General features: G+C 42.2%; 1 protein-coding gene across 2 annotated transcripts in view; it reads right to left on the bottom strand.

The window, feature by feature from the left end:
- The window catches only part of aldh1a3 (aldehyde dehydrogenase 1 family, member A3), a 37,360-nt gene extending 27,556 nt beyond the window's left edge, over positions 1 to 9,804 (bottom strand). The window contains exons 1-4 of one of the 2 annotated variants that reach the window (XM_075460705.1): positions 9,553 to 9,804; positions 9,307 to 9,411; positions 8,913 to 9,053; positions 5,778 to 5,907 (exon numbers count right to left, since the gene is read on the bottom strand). In XM_075460705.1, the coding sequence (XP_075316820.1) occupies positions 5,778 to 5,907; positions 8,913 to 9,053; positions 9,307 to 9,411; positions 9,553 to 9,642 (466 nt within the window). In that variant the 5' untranslated portion in view covers positions 9,643 to 9,804. The remainder of the gene's footprint in view (positions 1 to 5,777; positions 5,908 to 8,912; positions 9,054 to 9,306; positions 9,412 to 9,552) is intronic. The other variant, XM_075460650.1, reaches the window with a different exon arrangement.
- Between the last annotated feature and the right edge of the window lie 7,320 nt (positions 9,805 to 17,124).

The following is a 17,124-nucleotide window of genomic DNA, read 5'->3' as shown; positions in this document are numbered from 1 at the left end:
AGGCTGTTCCACTGTCATCCATAACATCAGCGGACGTAGCACGGGCATTTATTGGCACCTGGGTGTCCCGTTTTGGCGCCCCTTCAGACATCTCCTCAGACCGTGGCGCTCAGTTTACCTCCGAGCTTTGGAACGCTGTCGCAGGGAGCTTGGGAGTTAAACTCCACCGCACCACGGCCTACCACCCCCAGAGCAATGGCCTCTGTGAACGATTTCACAGGTCCATGAAAGCCTCCCTGCGGGCCAGCCTGAAGGACAGTTCCTGGGCTGACAAGCTCCCATGGGTCATGCTGGGCATCAGGACAGCACCGAAGGGCGACCTCCAGGCCTCCTCCGCAGAGCTGGTCTACGGTCAGCCACTGCGGGTCCCCGGGGATTTCGTCCCCAGCACCACGACCCCTTGGTCAGCCACACTCCAGCGCTCCAGCCTGTTAGACAATGCCAAGCTGTTTGCTCCACTTCCTACCTCCTGCCATGGTCTACCAAACTCTCACGTCCCCAGTGGCCTACAGTCTGCTGGGTATGTTTTCATTCGTGTGGATGGGCACCGCGGACCTCTCCGTCCGCCTTACGAGGGCCCTTTCCGTGTTGTGGAAACTGGGGACAAGCACTTTGTGGTGGACATTGGGGGCAAATCGGAGTGTATTTCTGTGGACCGCCTTAAACCAGCTCACCTTGATCTGGCCAGGCCAGTTGAGTTGGCGCAGCCCCCAAAACGGGGACGGCCTCTGACTAGGCCCCCTCTTCCTGTTCCTCCTGCCCCTCGACCATGCCGCAGGGGAGCCCCGCAGACTGCCACTGAGGGGGCGGTTCCGCACTCTCAAATTCGGCGGAGCCGCATTGGACGTTTGATTCGCCCCCCACGCCGTTGATATTTTTTTTTTTTTCTCAGGTTTTCTGTTAGAGTGAATTCTTGGGGGGCATGTGTAGTGCTCTCAACACTGACGGCATAATTCACTTTCTTATATGTGTGCTGTTATGTGGTTGGTTCATCATCTTTAATGTTGTGCGGTTCATGGTCTTGAACGTATGATTCACTTAATAGTTGCGGTCTCTTTAAGAGATCCGGTGACGTTTCACGAGAGGTGCTTTTCTGCTCATGCGCGGCGCCATGTTTGTTATTCTGTGAATAAACGCGACTCACAGAGTCTTAATGTGAGAAGTTTTCGGATCGTCTTTTCGCCTAAAGGCAACTTCTACAACCTCATATCTAAATTAGAGATTACGGCAATAACCAACACATTTCAAGTATGGTCTCACTCTTAGCAAACACCAATCCTTGAATTATCCCATTATTTGAACACTAAGGACTACATTTTGTGTCCACACGGAGTCTCTTGCAGCATCATTCAGCTGACAGTGAAACTTCTTCAGTCAGTAAGACTCAATTTCTCCTCGGTGGAAAAAGTAGTCGGAAGCTTTACCTAATTTTAACTATTAAAACAACACTATTCTGTCAATATCTGTGTATTTTTCTGTTTAGTTTCTGTTAGTTTACAGTTGGCGCTATTTGTGCCTCCCTTCATATCAATGCGCACAGCCACCTAGCGACAGCCGCACCTGTTACGGTGTTTGCTGCTCGGTCTGCTCTTCGGTCTGCACAGTTTACACAGCCCGCAGTGATACGAAGGTAGAGAGAAATAGCGCCAAGCGATTGTGAGGTCTGACTTTTTCTGGAGGGAGGATTTTGTGATGCAAATGTATTACTCTTTTGAACGCATATTGTTTTGAGAAGCAAAACGCTTTATTTTCGGGACCCTAGCAAACTAGCCGGACTACCTTCATCAACGCCAAAACGACCCTGGAACTCTGCTCACAGGACGCAGCAGGGGGTAAGAAGATGTTCATAAATGATATTGCTAATATGGGATGTCATACAGCTTCATGTCAAAAGAGGCGAACTATCCCTTTCACTAAAAATAGGAGTATTTAATTTACCATTCAATCTTCATTTCATGCTTAGCCTATGGTTACGAGATTTGGGTAATGCTCAAATGGTGTCATCTGAGGTGGTTTGAGCATTTGATTAGGATACCTCCTCGTCACCTTACTTTGGAAGTATTCTGGGCATATTCAACTGTAACAAGTCCATGGGGCAGACTCAGAACATGCTGAAAGAATTACATATTCCTTCTGGCCTGGGGATGTTTCATGGGTATCCTGGACCTGTTGTATCCACAACTTGACCTCAGATAAGTGGATAATGATGGATGAATGAATAGTTTGTCCTTGTCTACACGTGTTATTTTTGCTTCCTGTCTTTGTTTCCACCGTACATGTATTTCTGGAACTCATCTTCAGATTTTGGGATTGTAACTGTCCTGCATCTGAAGACCTCCCCTTGATAACTGCAATCAGCCACTGGAAATCTGTTTCTAGTCCTGAATATTGAAAGTATATAGACTGGAGTTTTGAGAATCAATTTCATATCAAAATTTATAAATGACATTGATTGAACCTTACCTGGAGAAAACCTACACATACATGGGGAGAACATGCAAACTCTGCACAGAAAGGCAGCTCCCATCCAGTTAAACCCAATACCAGAAAAATGACTAAAGCAGCAGGACCACTATATCAGAATGAAGAGTTGCTATCTTTATTTTTGTCTCATCCTACTCCACCCCATTTAAGTGCAGCTGAGTGAAACTTCAATATGGAGAAAGTATACTGTCATGGTACTTCTATAAACCCATTCTATAAGTATACCAATAGCCCAGCCCAGGGCCGTTTCTAGCTTTTATGGGGGCCCTAAGCAAGATGCTGTTTGGGGGCCCCTAGTTTGTCAAACTACAATGAAGAGATTCCTAACCATTTAGATGGAACACTAAGATCTATTACACTTCATGAGCAAAACAGGCTAGAGTTTAAATTAAACATCTTAAGTTGAACCACTCAGGCAAGTTAAACTAATAAGAATATATAATACAAAGAAAACAATAAATCAAATATTTTGAGTTTTTAAAAAATATTAAACTGTAATGTACAGCGTCCCTTTAAAGATTGTACCCAATTACAAAGTAGATAGATACTTTATTGATCCCGAAGGAAATTCAAGCATCCAGTAGCAGACATAAAGCAATAAAAAATGTTTATACAATTATAAACACTTTAAAAACAATCTAAGAATTTAAAAAACTATTTAAAAAAAACAGTTTAAAAATCTAAAGTGACCAGTGAAATAAGACCAAAGTGAAATATAAAGTGACCAGTGAAATACAGAAGCGCCATCACTTAAAGCTGTTGTACATCCTGATGGCCAGAGGAACAAAAGAGTTTTGGAAGTTGTCACTTTTAAGAAGTTTCTGCATTTATCTACACATTGTACTAGTTAAAGTAATAAAACTAAGAATAATGATCCACTGCCACAATATTCTAAAATAATCAACAGGATGCCTAATATTTGTATTTCACTTAAAAAACTAACAGTAGAACACTTCTAATTAGAGGCCTATAAATAACACACCAAACTTAGTAAATGAATCCTAAGTAATGCCAAAACCGTGTCAAATAGCTGAGAGACAACTTCCACTGAACAATGACAGAGCAGGACAACAACATGCCTCCCTCCCTGCTAGAATCTGAATAAACTGGAGTCAGTCAGTCATTCCCGTGGCAGGACTGACTGTCATACTCATTTTATATAAGCAAACTTTCATGAGGCAAACACTGAAGCCGAGTTTATAACGAACAAATCCCAGCCAGCTACACAACATTTATCCGAGACTAGCTAGCAGGACAAATAAACACAAAAAACGTCCCACCTCCAGCTATCCAGCCCACATCACCCAACACAGGCCTTACCTTTGTCCTCAGGTCGTTTTTCTTCCTCCATTTTTCCTCACCACTAATATAACTTCTTTATGATGCCATTACGGCGTTTGTCTTGTTAACTTTTCTCGCTTTTTAGGGGAATGATGGGTAGATGTCAATCATTCCCGTCACACATGTTGGCGGCCTGCTACGCCACTCAACGTGTGACAGTGCTGTACTTTACACAAACTCTACACACGGTCGCCAGCATTCGTAGATTTTGTTCATAACTCCAAACTTTTCGTCAAATCCAATCGCTAACCAAGCCTAGGTTGCTGACGTTAGCTGAGGTTAGCTGGCAGCAATATCACTGAACGTTGGGTTAGCAAAACAATTACACCAAAAACACGAACTTACCAGCAAGGGATGCACAAGCGTCATCTCTCCCTTTTCTTTTCTTTCTTTTGTCAGCGCCAGAATCATGTGGCCTTTTACTTGACATTCTAAATCTTCTTCACTGTTAACGGGCATAATTCAGAAAACGTCAGGTAGGAGGATGCTCCACCCAGAGCTATAGAGTAATACAGAGTTTTTTACACCACTCTGGCTCCACCACCTCCGATGCGGTAACTTTGAAGACTGTACCATTTCAGGAAGGGGGTGGGGGTGGTGGGGGGTTATAGATAAGGTAAACACATCTAATTTGCCCGAATCGAGTAATAGGGCACAGAATTAAGAAAAACGCTGGGCCTGTTCATAACTAATTTATATAATTTCTTTCATGTAATAATATAATAACTATCATGACATTTTTTTTACAACCTTAATTTTGGGGGCCCCCGCCAGGTACTTGGGGCCCTACGCGCTCTGCGTACTCTGCGTATGCGGAGCGGCGGGCCTGGCCCAGCCAATTGATCACTAGGTTGTAAAATATTAGCAAACCATGCTGCCTTCCATTTCTTCCTAATTATCTTGATAGCAAACTGTGACATTTTTCTGTCAGGGTTACTCAGTACTGACATCCTATTGATAATAGCTTGAACACATTTGTTTCCAAAAGTCTCTATATTTGATCAAAAGATTTTCAATCATTCTTTGTTGCAGAAACCTGGACCTTAGTTTTGGCATAAAATATGTTCATCTACTCACTGATAACTGTTTGGTGAAAGTCGGCATCCTTCGGAAGATATTTAGATCACTGGAGATCAGCGTATATCCATATAACGGGAGAGAACAGGGCAGAGACAGTACAGCCTCTAAATAAGACATTATCTGTCTTTATTTGACCGATACTTTAAGAGGAATGAATGAATGAACACGTACTTTTGCACTATTAGCTGCTGCGGCACGTGTCGATGACGTCATCCCATCCGTGTGTAGAAAGCCCCCCGATAGCCCCCAATAACAACAACATGGCAGCTCTGAACTAACAGTACAATAGTACGTGTTCATTCATTCATTCCTCTTAAAGTATTGGTGAAATAAAGACAGATAATGCCTTATTTAGAGGCTGTATTGTCTATGCCCTGTTCTCTCCCCCGTTATAAGGATATATGTGGAAATATCTTCCGAAGGACACCGACTTTCACCAAACTGTTATCGGTGAGTAGATGAACGTATTTATGCCAGAAATAAGGTCCAGGTTAAAAAAAAAAAAAAATTCCCCTTTAATGACCACCCCAAATTTCAAAGTTCTTTGTAAAAACCTCCGTTTCCTGACACATGAAATCTTTCAATGCCCATTACAATGCTCTGATCTGATGAGTGCAGATCTGTTCAATCACAGTAGTTGTTTGCTTCTGACAGTAGTCTAACAAAGAGGTCTGCAATATAAGATACAACAGAATAGAGCATGGTGCATTTCTGACAGTAAAGAGGGATTCCATGCATGCGGATACTGATGTATTCTCAGAGAAATGGGATTTTGAGGGTACAGCTAAAAGTCTAAACAAATTTATTGGAATAGAAACCACTTCAAATCCATCAAGAGTATTCACTGTTAGAGTAAGATTACACATACTCACCTACAGGTAGAGTTTTGCCGTGAATCTTGTCGGCCCAGCCTGCATAGTAACGAAGAGTTTTGATGCTACCTTCTAGGTCAATATAGAAGGATTGGAGGAAAGGCTTCCCAGTGTCCAGGGTCTCCAGGGTCTAGAGAATTAGGAAAATATGCATCAGCATTCAATACATTTAAATTTTTTGCAATTCAAACAAATCATTAACTATTATAAGATTATAATTATTAGAACTCTATAACATGCTCGAAAGCGAGAGGGCTTTAACAGCCATAGGGTCCCTGCCTTTTTAACTGGAGGCCCCCAGGCTTATTACAAAAAGGATGTGTCTCCTCCCTGCTCCCAAGCATGCACAACAACCAGTACCACTTCTCCTTTCATAAGCATTTTAAACTTGTATATTCTTGTATACTTCTGTCAAGGAATGAAATGTCAGGGTTGATGTTTATGGAATTCTTATACAGGTTTTTTTTTTTATGACCGTCTATGACAGGTTTGTGGTGAAAATGAATGAATCCATGAACCTGAAACTACATATTTTGGCAGTCTATTCAGCTTGAAGATGACCAAGCTACACTTCATAGCAAAGGCATTCCACGTATTTAGGTGTGAAATCAAGGGGTTCATGTCTGCTTTGATATAAACATTGATAAAATGAGAGTATACTTCCTCCAGAAGAATGTTCATATGTTGAGTAAATGGGTGCACAAATCAGAGCATAAAAATACACAAAAGTGCCAGCTGCTGTGTCATCTGCAGGAGAAATACCTTTGGCTCCCTGTTTGAAATGTCTTGCCCTTTAAATTGAGAGCTGCACAGATAAGCAGCAACATCGTTGTGTCCTTTCCTCTGCTGCTGAGCCCAATAGCTGTGTTCAGCTGGTTAAACAGCTTTGTTGATCATGCGTAATGTGGACACGTTATGGCTCTGTGAGAGTGTATATTTCACTATGTTCATCTCATTGGGCACGCAATGTCTCTGTGTGTGTTTTGTTTTTGCTGTTTTATTGAGAACACAAAGTGTGCTTTTTGTATTACTTTGTTATTGATTCATTAGAGAGCATGTCACATGTGTGAATGTTCAGACCTGCTGTTAACTACTGTTGACTATTACTGATGAGAACGCACACAACGTGTGGATATATATTGTGTTAATAATGTTGTATTTGAAAGATGCATTCTTTTGAATGTTTGTGGAGGTGTAACACTGTTGAAAATAAATTTGGCACACCCAGTATTCGCTGGTGCACACCCAATGTCTTTTTTCTGGCTACGCCGGTGAGCTGTCCAGCTACATAGTTACTCTGGATGGCACATCGTTGGCATCTAGTACTACAGTGACGAACCTTGGTGTTATTTTTTGCCAGGATCTGTCATTTGACTCACATATAAAACAGGTTTCTAGGACTGCCTTCTTTCACCTTCATAATAATCGTCAAAATTAGGAATGATCAATGAATAATTAATGTTCATCTGCCTTGAACTCCACCATTCTTAATCAATCAGTTGACCCAATCACTAAGTGATTTAAATGTATTGAACTTACTTATTATGCAAAATAAGTTTATTTGACCAAATATGAGTAAAAGCTCATTTTCATCTGCTGCCCTGGGCACTGCACATGTAGTGAAAAGACACAGGCGCTAATAGAGTATTTCTGACAGAAGGTCAAGAGGGAAGCTTGAGCAATATACAAAACTAAATGAATAATGTTCGTTTTTAACATTGAAACATGTGAACATCCTCTAATAAACCACCAAAATAAATTTGTGATGATCTAAATAAACATAATATGGGCTCTTGAAGGAAATGTCTCATAATCTAGTGTTTATTCAGACCTGACACTGAATTCAAAGGGAAGTAGAGCAACCTTACATTCACTGTTTTACTGCAACAACCTACGCACAGTTGCAATATTTTTATTTTTCACCTGAGTATTTCCACCAGTTACTATATTTAAGCTTCACAACATTTGAGAAAAAAAATATTGTACTTTTTGACTCTCCTACGCTTATCTAAAATCTATAGTTATCCAACCTGGTCTTGAGGAGAAATTATTATATTTGTGTTGATGGACACTGAATTTTATTTTCTTGTTTCATTTGGTGCCAGCACCACTTTCAAAGGACTGTGTGAGGGAGCAGATATCACGTTAACCAAATAAATAACAAAGCTGAGATCAGTAACACGTGAAATGATGAACACTGGGCAGGTGGTGGTAATTAGCTGACTGAATCCAGGTGTATGGGGTGGGCAGAGAGCAAAGGAACAAAAAAAAAGTTAATAAAACAAGAATATAATAAATGAAACAAAGATTAAACATGAACTAAACCAAGCTTACACAGAAACCCTGAAATCTCAAATCCAAAGTAACACAACGGAAAAACATAACAGCAATCCATAGACCGTGATAGGCTATTGGGACATGGAACGCTGGCGACGAGGGAGCCAAAGCTTGTGCGGTAAGTGACAAAACCTGGCTAATTATAGCAAGGGTTCTGGAACCAATCTCTTTGAGGGGCCTGACTTTATTCCTTTCTAAGATCATCCTGAGAGAGAGGTGGTGATTGGGATGGCCTTACTTGTAGCTCCAATCTCTGTGCTCAAACATTTGAGTTTTTCATGGTGGAAGTGGGCAGCTTCCCTGCACCGTCAGGTCAGAGAAAGGGCTAACGCTTGTCAACGTTTGTCAGTTAATGGAATGTTTTCTTTAGTTTTTTTATTTATTTATTAAGAAATTTGCAAAAGTTTCAAACAAACTTGCTTCACTTTGTCATTATGGGGTATTGTGTGTAGAATTTTGAGTTAAAACATGAATTTAATTATTTGGGAATAAGGCTGTAACAGTGGATATTGTGGAAAAAGTGGGGCGCTGTGAATACTTTCCAGATGCACTGTATGTATATATATATATATATATAAACATGATTTTTTAAACATATCAACAGGTTTTTTTAGAATCCTTTCATATTTCAGTATTTCATAACCCACATCATTATTGAACTGTCCAGTGCTCACAAAGCACTAGCAGGCCAATTCAGAGCAAAAAAACCCAAAACATTAAATTATCACAGCTGTAGGCAACGACACAAAAATGAAGTATCAGGCCACGGGATTAATGCCCTGCAGTGACATGACGTACCGCCAGCAGCAGTCGGTCCCTCTCCATCAGGTCGGCAAGTTTGTGCAGCAGCTTCCCGCGGCTGGACGGGTCCATTCTGCGCCACAGGGAGCCCTTCTGGTTGGCCGCCTTGGCTGACTCAACAGCCTTATCAACATCCTCCTCCAAGGATAAATCATAAATCATTATCACGACACAATATATATATACAGATATATATCTGCATATTTTGCCGATTTTCATTGCGTTCATCGCACAAAAGTTACAAATAATTTTACAGATAATTACAGTTATTTATTCATTTTGTCGTGGTTTTGAAGTCATGAACTAAACTGCGGGAAATGATCATCCAGTTTATTGGTTAGTGTTATAGTAGCTGTACACATAAATGTAGAAAGCCTGCAGAAGTGCTTACTCTGTCCGCTTCTTCCACATCACACAGTTTGGCACCTGTCGCGGGGTTGAACGTCGGAAACGTCCTTCCTCTGCTGGACACGCGCCACTCATTGTTGATAAAAATCTGTGCAAAATGCAATTGCTTTTTGTTTTTGGCCAAGCTGGAACTTTGGGGATCATGTCCAAATTAAAAAACACAGTCAGTGTAGTTGCTTGTATTGCCTGGTCACTTATTAAGCGAAATCCAGAATTTGCTTTTAATTACCTTGGTGTGTCTGATCCGTTGGACGTTAACAGCCTGAGGAAAGGACACAGCTGTCTCTTCTACCACCTGCTTTTCTGTCTTCTGTGCCATTCTTAGTCACCAGTACAGTTCACAGTCCAGTCTGTTTCCACTCTTAAGTCAGCCCGTAGCTTTTATAAACGTAAGAAGTTCCACCCTCCTTACACAACAAATTGGGAGGTGGCAACTCCGCCCCACGTGAAGCAGAACCTCAACATCCCCCTGAAACCCTGAAACCTGAAGCATCACATGCGCTCCATGTAAGTTGTATATAATAAGAATATATTAATATTATATATATATTATATAATATATTAATATTAATATACGTTTATATTTATATATATATAAATATAAACTTTCAAATAAAACAAAACAATTGATTTTATATATATATATAAATATTTTTTTAACCATACACAATGACAGCTTATAATGATTGATGAAGAATTAAGGTGAGAGCCACAACCCCAATCTGGACTGTCCCCAACCTACATGCAATTTTGCACAGGTCTCTCAACCAGACAGCCCAACAACATCCCCTGCCTCAATGAAACCAGGATGATATTTAACCACCCCAAGGCCCTGCCACGGTGCAGCTGTGTAACTGCCTCAGTGTTTTCAGTCCTCCTGATAGTTCAACCATAAATGCTAAGGAAAGGAACTCCAATGCTTCCTTTAAAATCTCCTTTAGCATAGACTATCCTATACAACATGTTGATTATTTTCATCCAATTGTAATTGTGATTCGTGTAGCCATGGTGTCAGCCGCTGCCAAGACATTCTCCCTCGTCTGTGTGCTTCATTGCAGAGCCACTTCCTGGTATGTGATGCAGGGGCTGAAGCAGGGGCTGAATGAAGCAGGGGCTGAATGAAGCAGGGGCTGCAGCAGGGGCTGAATGAAGCAGGGGCTGAATGAAGCAGGGGCTGCAGCAGGGGCTGAAGGAAGCAGGGGCTGAAGCAGGGGCTGAATGAAGCAGGGGCTGAAGGAAGCAGGGGCTGCAGCAGGGGCTGAATGAAGCAGGGGCTGAATGAAGCAGGGGCTGAATGAAGCAGGGGCTGAAGCAGGGGATGAAGCAGGGGCTGAATGAAGCAGGGGCTGAATGAAGCAGGGGCTGCAGCAGGGGCTGAATGAAGCAGGGGCTGAATGAAGCAGGGGCTGAATGAAGCAGGGGCTGCAGCAGGGGCTGAATGAAGCAGGGGCTGCAGCAGGGGCTGCAGCAGGGGCTGAATGAAGCAGGGGCTGCAGCAGGGGCTGAAGGAAGCAGACGCTGAAGCAGGGGCTGCAGCAGGGGCTGCAGCAGGGGCTGAATGAAGCAGGGGCTGAAGCAGGGGCTTCATTCAGCCCCTGCTTCATTCAGCCCCTGCTGCAGCCCCTGCTTCAGCCCCTGCTTCAGCCCCTGCTGCAGCCCCTGCTTCATTCAGCCCCTGCTGCAGCCCCTGCTTCAGCGTCTGCTTCCTTCAGCCCCTGCTGCAGCCCCTGCTTCATTCAGCCCCTGCTTCAGCCCCTGCTGCAGCCTGTAGCAGTCACAGTGCCGTGTGGATTAAGAGTTTTTCAAACTTTGACAAAACCAACATTCCTGTGGGGGATGTTTACGTATGTGGATATAAACCAGATCTTCATTTTCTTTCCACAAAGGAAAAAGAGACAGAAACTGCCTAATTTACGTTCACTTCCTGCCCTCTTAAAAGCTTTTTGGGAGTGAAAAATAAGCAACAGATACTTGCCATAAAAATTGGAAAACTCGAATGAACAAAGAACCTTTCTGTTGGAGATGTTGGAGACCTCACTATCTTATCTTCACCATGAATCGAATTGACATGTTAACACCCTCTCCCCCAGAGAAAGAGACCAGATGGCTACATACAAACTGAGAAGACTTCACAAGACTCACTTTTAGTCGAATCTTAAAACTATATTAAATGTGTTTGATAACCGTGTACAATTTCTTTCAGGTTTCCAGCTTGATCACAAGACGCATATAGAGACAATTTGTACGATTCTGGCTTAAATATTGACAAAGAAACAAACTTGTTGGAAAATGCCCAACCTGCCTGATGGAACCACATTGCCCCCTAGTGGTCTGCAGTGTTGATTAGTTGAACATTTAAATCCCAGAGGACTCAGTAAAATGGACAATATAAGCAACTATTAACTTCTAACGATGTCCCTTCGGTATCTATTTGGTATTTGTTTGGTATCCCCATTGTTAACACAGAAAATGAACATTGTGTGACTCACTATTCATATGTCACGATTTCATAGATATTCATCTGAATTTTGAAAGTCATAATTGTCTTTATCATGTGTGTTATTTTGATGTCTTTATATTACAAGTCTATGTTATATCTTTAATCTGCATATCTTAACAAGATGTGGTGTTTTCAGAATCACCGAGACAAATGTTCTATGAGATGGGAGTAATGGAGAAATAAGAGTTTTCTTTGTCTAAATCCAGAAATCCCCATATAGCACAGATCACCTTACACAGACACCCAGGCAGACATGCACACAGTTCAAGCATGTCATTGGCTGGAAAAGTAGTGTAAGCCCCGCCTCCGAGAGTCAAAACCCGGAACCCGCGGAAAACACACTCTCTCTGGCTCTCTGTCTCTCTCTAGTGCTCTCTCTAGTTCTCTCGTTTGCTGGCTCGCTTCAGGCGTCTGCTCTCTTGCTTCTTGCCTCTTGTTCCAGAAGGGTTCCAACCCAGAGTTTCAGAAGGAGATTTGAGCAGAGAACAGCTGCTCAGAGAGATTTGGAGATGGTTTAAGCAGAAGAGAAGAGCTCGCCGGAGTTTGGGAGTTTTCCCATAATCTCAGGAGAGAGCGGAAGGACGTGTGAATAACGATGCAGCGGACGACCGGAGGAGACCCTCCAGAACCCAGTGAGACCCCGGAGACGAGAAAGAAAGACCCGAACAAAGAAACAGATTGAAATACTCTGAAGATGCACGTTTTACGTGTTTTTGTTCGTCCCTCGCCATCCACGTCCTTCTACGTCGCACGTCCTAACCTCCGCTGTTTCACGCCATCATCACCTTTTCCTACCAAGAAAGCCAACTCCAAGCAACCTTTTATTAATTTTCTGTGAACTTAAGTTCACTTCATCAAAGAAGCAACTGAGAAGTCCGCTAAAATCAGCCACCACAGCCAGGAAGGCCCAGAGAGCGGAAGAGAAATCCCCTCGGACCCGCGTGGCCGCAACCGTGGTCCAAACCGACTGAACAGAACTTCAGCACAGTAAGACCGACCCGTTTTCACCTTAAAGTGGGTTTGATGGATGTCTCGAGGCTTTCACAGAATGATAAATTAACCCGAAATGTCAGTATTTAGCTTCAAATAGTCAGCCAACCCAAACTATTTGAATAAATCCAGTATCTCTCCATTCCCATACTTTATTTTATATTCACTAAGTGTTTTATATAATCACCCATATTCCATGCATCTCCTGTTTGTTTAAAGGTTCATGTCTAAGATCATATCATTGTAATAAACAGTTCATATATCTATATATATATGTTATAATCACAGATTGTGTCGTATGCTTTCTTTACGTAATGTCTGTCCAACCAAACGAGAACTTCACGAAAGTAGCGAGATATGAGACTGAATATTAATTGAATATTAATTTAACACCAGGATCGTAAGATTTCGAACAGTTTTCCTACCTGACTGTGACTTAAATTAAGTTAAAAACCTAGGTAGGTGGTGCCCTGAATTCGAGGTAAGGTTTATTTGAGACTGTAAGAACATCTCATAAATCCTTATATTTAATAGGTATATAAATACCCGGTAACGCTACAAGCCCCTGCTTCAGCGTCTGCTTCCTTCAGCCCCTGCTGCAGCCCCTGCTTCCTTCTGCCCCTGCTTCATTCAGCCCCTGCTTCATTCAGCCCCTGCTTCCTTCAGCCCCTGCTTCCTTCAGCCCCTGCTTCCTTCAGCCCCTGCTTCATTCAGCCCCTGCTTCATTCAGCCCCTGCTTCAGCCCCTGCTTCATTCAGCCCCTGCTTCAGCCCCTGCTGCAGCTCCTGCTGAATGAAGCAGGGGCTGAAGGAAGCAAGGGCTGAAGGAAGCAGGGGCTGAATGAAGCAGGGGCTGCAGCAGCTCCTTATCCACGCTCTCCATAAATACCCAGTTTCTTACGCTGTATATATAGTTAGTCAGGCCTCTTCATAGATTCTTAGCTTCCAAGCCATGTCAAGTTTTTTTTTTCATTCATGTCAACAGATTTCCCTTCCCAGAATCCTGTATAGTCACCGTCCTAAGCTATATCACAGCACAGGTAACTCGAACACAGACCTTCCAAGCCACGCCAAATTTTGGATTCAACAACTTTTCACTAATTCTAAATAATAAATCCACCTTGACTGATCACTGCCTTTGAGTCCTTGGTCAGTTACACACTTGTGACACATTTGGATAAATATGAGAACAGGTGGGTGAGAGAGAGCGACCTGTGACAATATATTTAGCTTTTCTGAATATATTTCCTTTTTTAAATTGTAAACCTTGATAATAAAATAAAATACTGTATAATCTCAAACGCAATATATATGTTAAAACCCTTGTGTAAGAACGTGATAAGATTGCATGAGATGAAATAAGGGTTTGAATAAGGGCAACTGGACAGAACAAAGAAGTCCAGTTATCTCTTTGGCATACCATAATCTATACCAACAAGTATCAAAATCATTTTTTTGTAGAAGATTTATTGAACATCTGTAGTTTCTGTGCTACAAACCCACATCCCAGCTCAGTGTATGTGTGGTTAAGGCAAGGCAATTTTATTTATAGAGCACAATTCATACACAGGGCAATTCAAAGTGCTTCACAGCTACATAAAATCACAAGAAGGCAATAAAATCATTAAAAATAAATAAATAAATAGAAATTTAAATTTAAAGTTTTTTTTAAAAATCCATTAAAATAATCATTAATTAATTAAAAAGTGAAGAGTGCAGATAAAATACTTTCAGGTGTCATATGCACAGCTAAATAGAACTGTTTTCAGCCTGGATTTAAACATTGTCAGAGTTGAGGCCTGTCTCACATCTTCTGGAAGGCTGTTCCAGATGTTAGGAGCATAAAACTGAAACGCAGCCTCACCTTGTTTAGTCCTGACTCTGGGCCCCAGCAGGAGACCCCTCCCTGAGGCAGGAGACCCCTCCCTGAGGATCTCAGAGCCCGAGTTGGTTCATATGGCTCTAACATGTCAGAGATGTACTTTGGCGCTTGACCATGAAGAGACTTGTACACGAGCAGAGCTGTTTTAAAGTCTATTCTCTGAGCGACAGGAAGCCAGTGCAGAGACCTGAGCACTGGACTAATATGGTGGTATTTCCTGGTTCTAGTCAGGACTCAAGCAGCAGCGTTCTGGATGTACTGCAGCTGTCTTACAGCCCGTTTAGAGCCCAGTGAGCAGGCCGTTACAGCAGTCTAACCTGCTGGAGACAAACGCATGGATCAGTCTTTCTAAGTCTGGTTTAGACACTATTCCTTTGATTCTGGCAATGTTTTTTAGATGGTAAAAAGCTGCTGATGTTACTGATTTAATGTGGCTGTTAAAGTTCAGGTCTGAGTCCAATATTACCCCGAGATTTCTAACTTGATTATTAGGTTTTAGAGAGAGAGTCTCAAGGTGACTGATAACACTTTCACTTTCTTTACCAGAGATTCCCACCCAGTCTTCTAACCTCTGTAATAAGGTCGCATGGTCAACTGTGTCAAAGGCAGCACTCAGGTCCAGCAGAACTAAGACTGTGACTTTACTTGCATCTGTGTTCAGGCGGATGTCATTTGTCACCTTGATCAGAGCTGTCTCAGTGCTGTGGTGGGGCCTAAAGCCTGATTGGAAAGTATCAAAAGCATTGTTAGACAGGAGAAAGTCACTAAGCTGTTGGTATACAACTTTTTCTAGGACTTTGCCTAAGAATGGCAGGTTTGATATGGGCCGGTAGTTGTTCAGTACTGTGGCATCAGATTGCTCTTCTTTAGAAGGGGCTTAATGACAGCGGTTTTTAAGGCCTTTGGAAATGTTCCAGTCTGGAGTGAGATGTTGACTAGATGAGCAAGTTGTGGTAACAAACTGCTCAGCACAGACTTTAGGAATATAGTGGGCAACTCATCAAGGCAGCACGTTGATGAACTCAGGCTCTGTTTACATTAATTCATTTCAACATTTCTTCGTGTCGGCGTCTTGAAAACTATTTACATTTACACACAAAGTTGCTGTCCTCTCAATAAAAGCCTAACTGTTTACTCTGAAACGGGGATCGGCTGATTCGCTAGTCACATGACTAATCAGCCATCACATCACATGATCGCCCTTGCTTTATTATTTATTATGCTTTATTATTTATTCTTCGGCGACAACAACTTGGTCCACGAAATTGTCCCACCATGCGCTGCTTCTTCCCGGTCTAACCCAAAAGCGGCGCTCCGTACGACTTGCGTTGCTGCAGTGGCTGGGTTCTCATCATAACAGCTTGTTGAATCTGGCGCCTCCTTGCCACGTATTGTTGTGCACAGCGTACTACCAGCAGTAGGACATGGAGCAGGCTCCCATGCTGATCGTGGTTGTCCATGATTTCCATATTCTTCTCGATGACACGAATAGAAAGGAAGTGTGTAACTGAAGTGAAGCACGCCTGTTTGTTTTTAGTTTCCCAGCACTCAAGTCACATGACCAATGATACCAGCCTAGCGAATCAGGGAGGAGTACGTCCGCAGTAGCTAGAGCTCAGCACTGCGGATCTGTTTCTCACCGTTTACAACTGCTAAAATCAGCATCGTATGCGAATGCTTTCGTGGGCTCCGGCGTCTTTGAATCCTTCCAGCTATGAAGTCGTATTCCAGTATTTTAATGTAAATGGACAGTGCATCCGCGATAGAAACGATATAGAAACAGATTAGTATAAATGGCACCTCAGACTGCAGATGGTCTCTTCGACTGTTAAATTGTCAATGCAGCATAGTTGTCTTTTTCTCAAGTCCTTAAGAATTTTTCCAACTGTTTTTCTTAACTCGTGAAGTTTTCCACCGAGACCAAAGTATAGAGCATCAGAAAAGATGGAGATCATTTTTGGTCTATTCAACCAGACCCCAGAATCTTGTTTCTGTTGGTCTGTACGAGTCAATGCAGGACTGATATTACATATAGAAAGTAGAAAGTAGTTGAAGGGTGAATTTGAGCACAGACCTTTGCAACCAGCATTTTCAGTTCACATACACAATAACAACAAATGATTTGAAACAGCACAATAGATCTGATCAAAGCACTATGCTTGTCAATCAGTGGTCTTCTTTTAGTGGTCATCTCTCTCAATATTGTCCACTATTCTTTGCTGTATGGAATTAATGCTAATGCCCAGTGTGTTTGTTACTGCAATCCTTAAACAACAGTTCAGTCCTTAAAAACAAAACAAAAAAAAGGGCCGGAGATGGTCGTGTCTCCGCTCATTCTTTGTATGTTGTTGGGCTTGAAAGGAAGCTGCTATGGCTAAACTGACTTTCTTTTCTAAGATTTTTTTATTTTTTTATTATTTTTGCCCACTG

Source organism: Odontesthes bonariensis, chromosome 1 (genome assembly GCF_027942865.1).
Source record: "Odontesthes bonariensis isolate fOdoBon6 chromosome 1, fOdoBon6.hap1, whole genome shotgun sequence".
In the NCBI taxonomy this organism is placed as follows: Eukaryota; Metazoa; Chordata; class Actinopteri; order Atheriniformes; family Atherinopsidae; genus Odontesthes; species Odontesthes bonariensis.
Note: the sequence above shows the minus strand (reverse complement) of the source record. Positions and strands in the feature narration are given on the sequence as shown.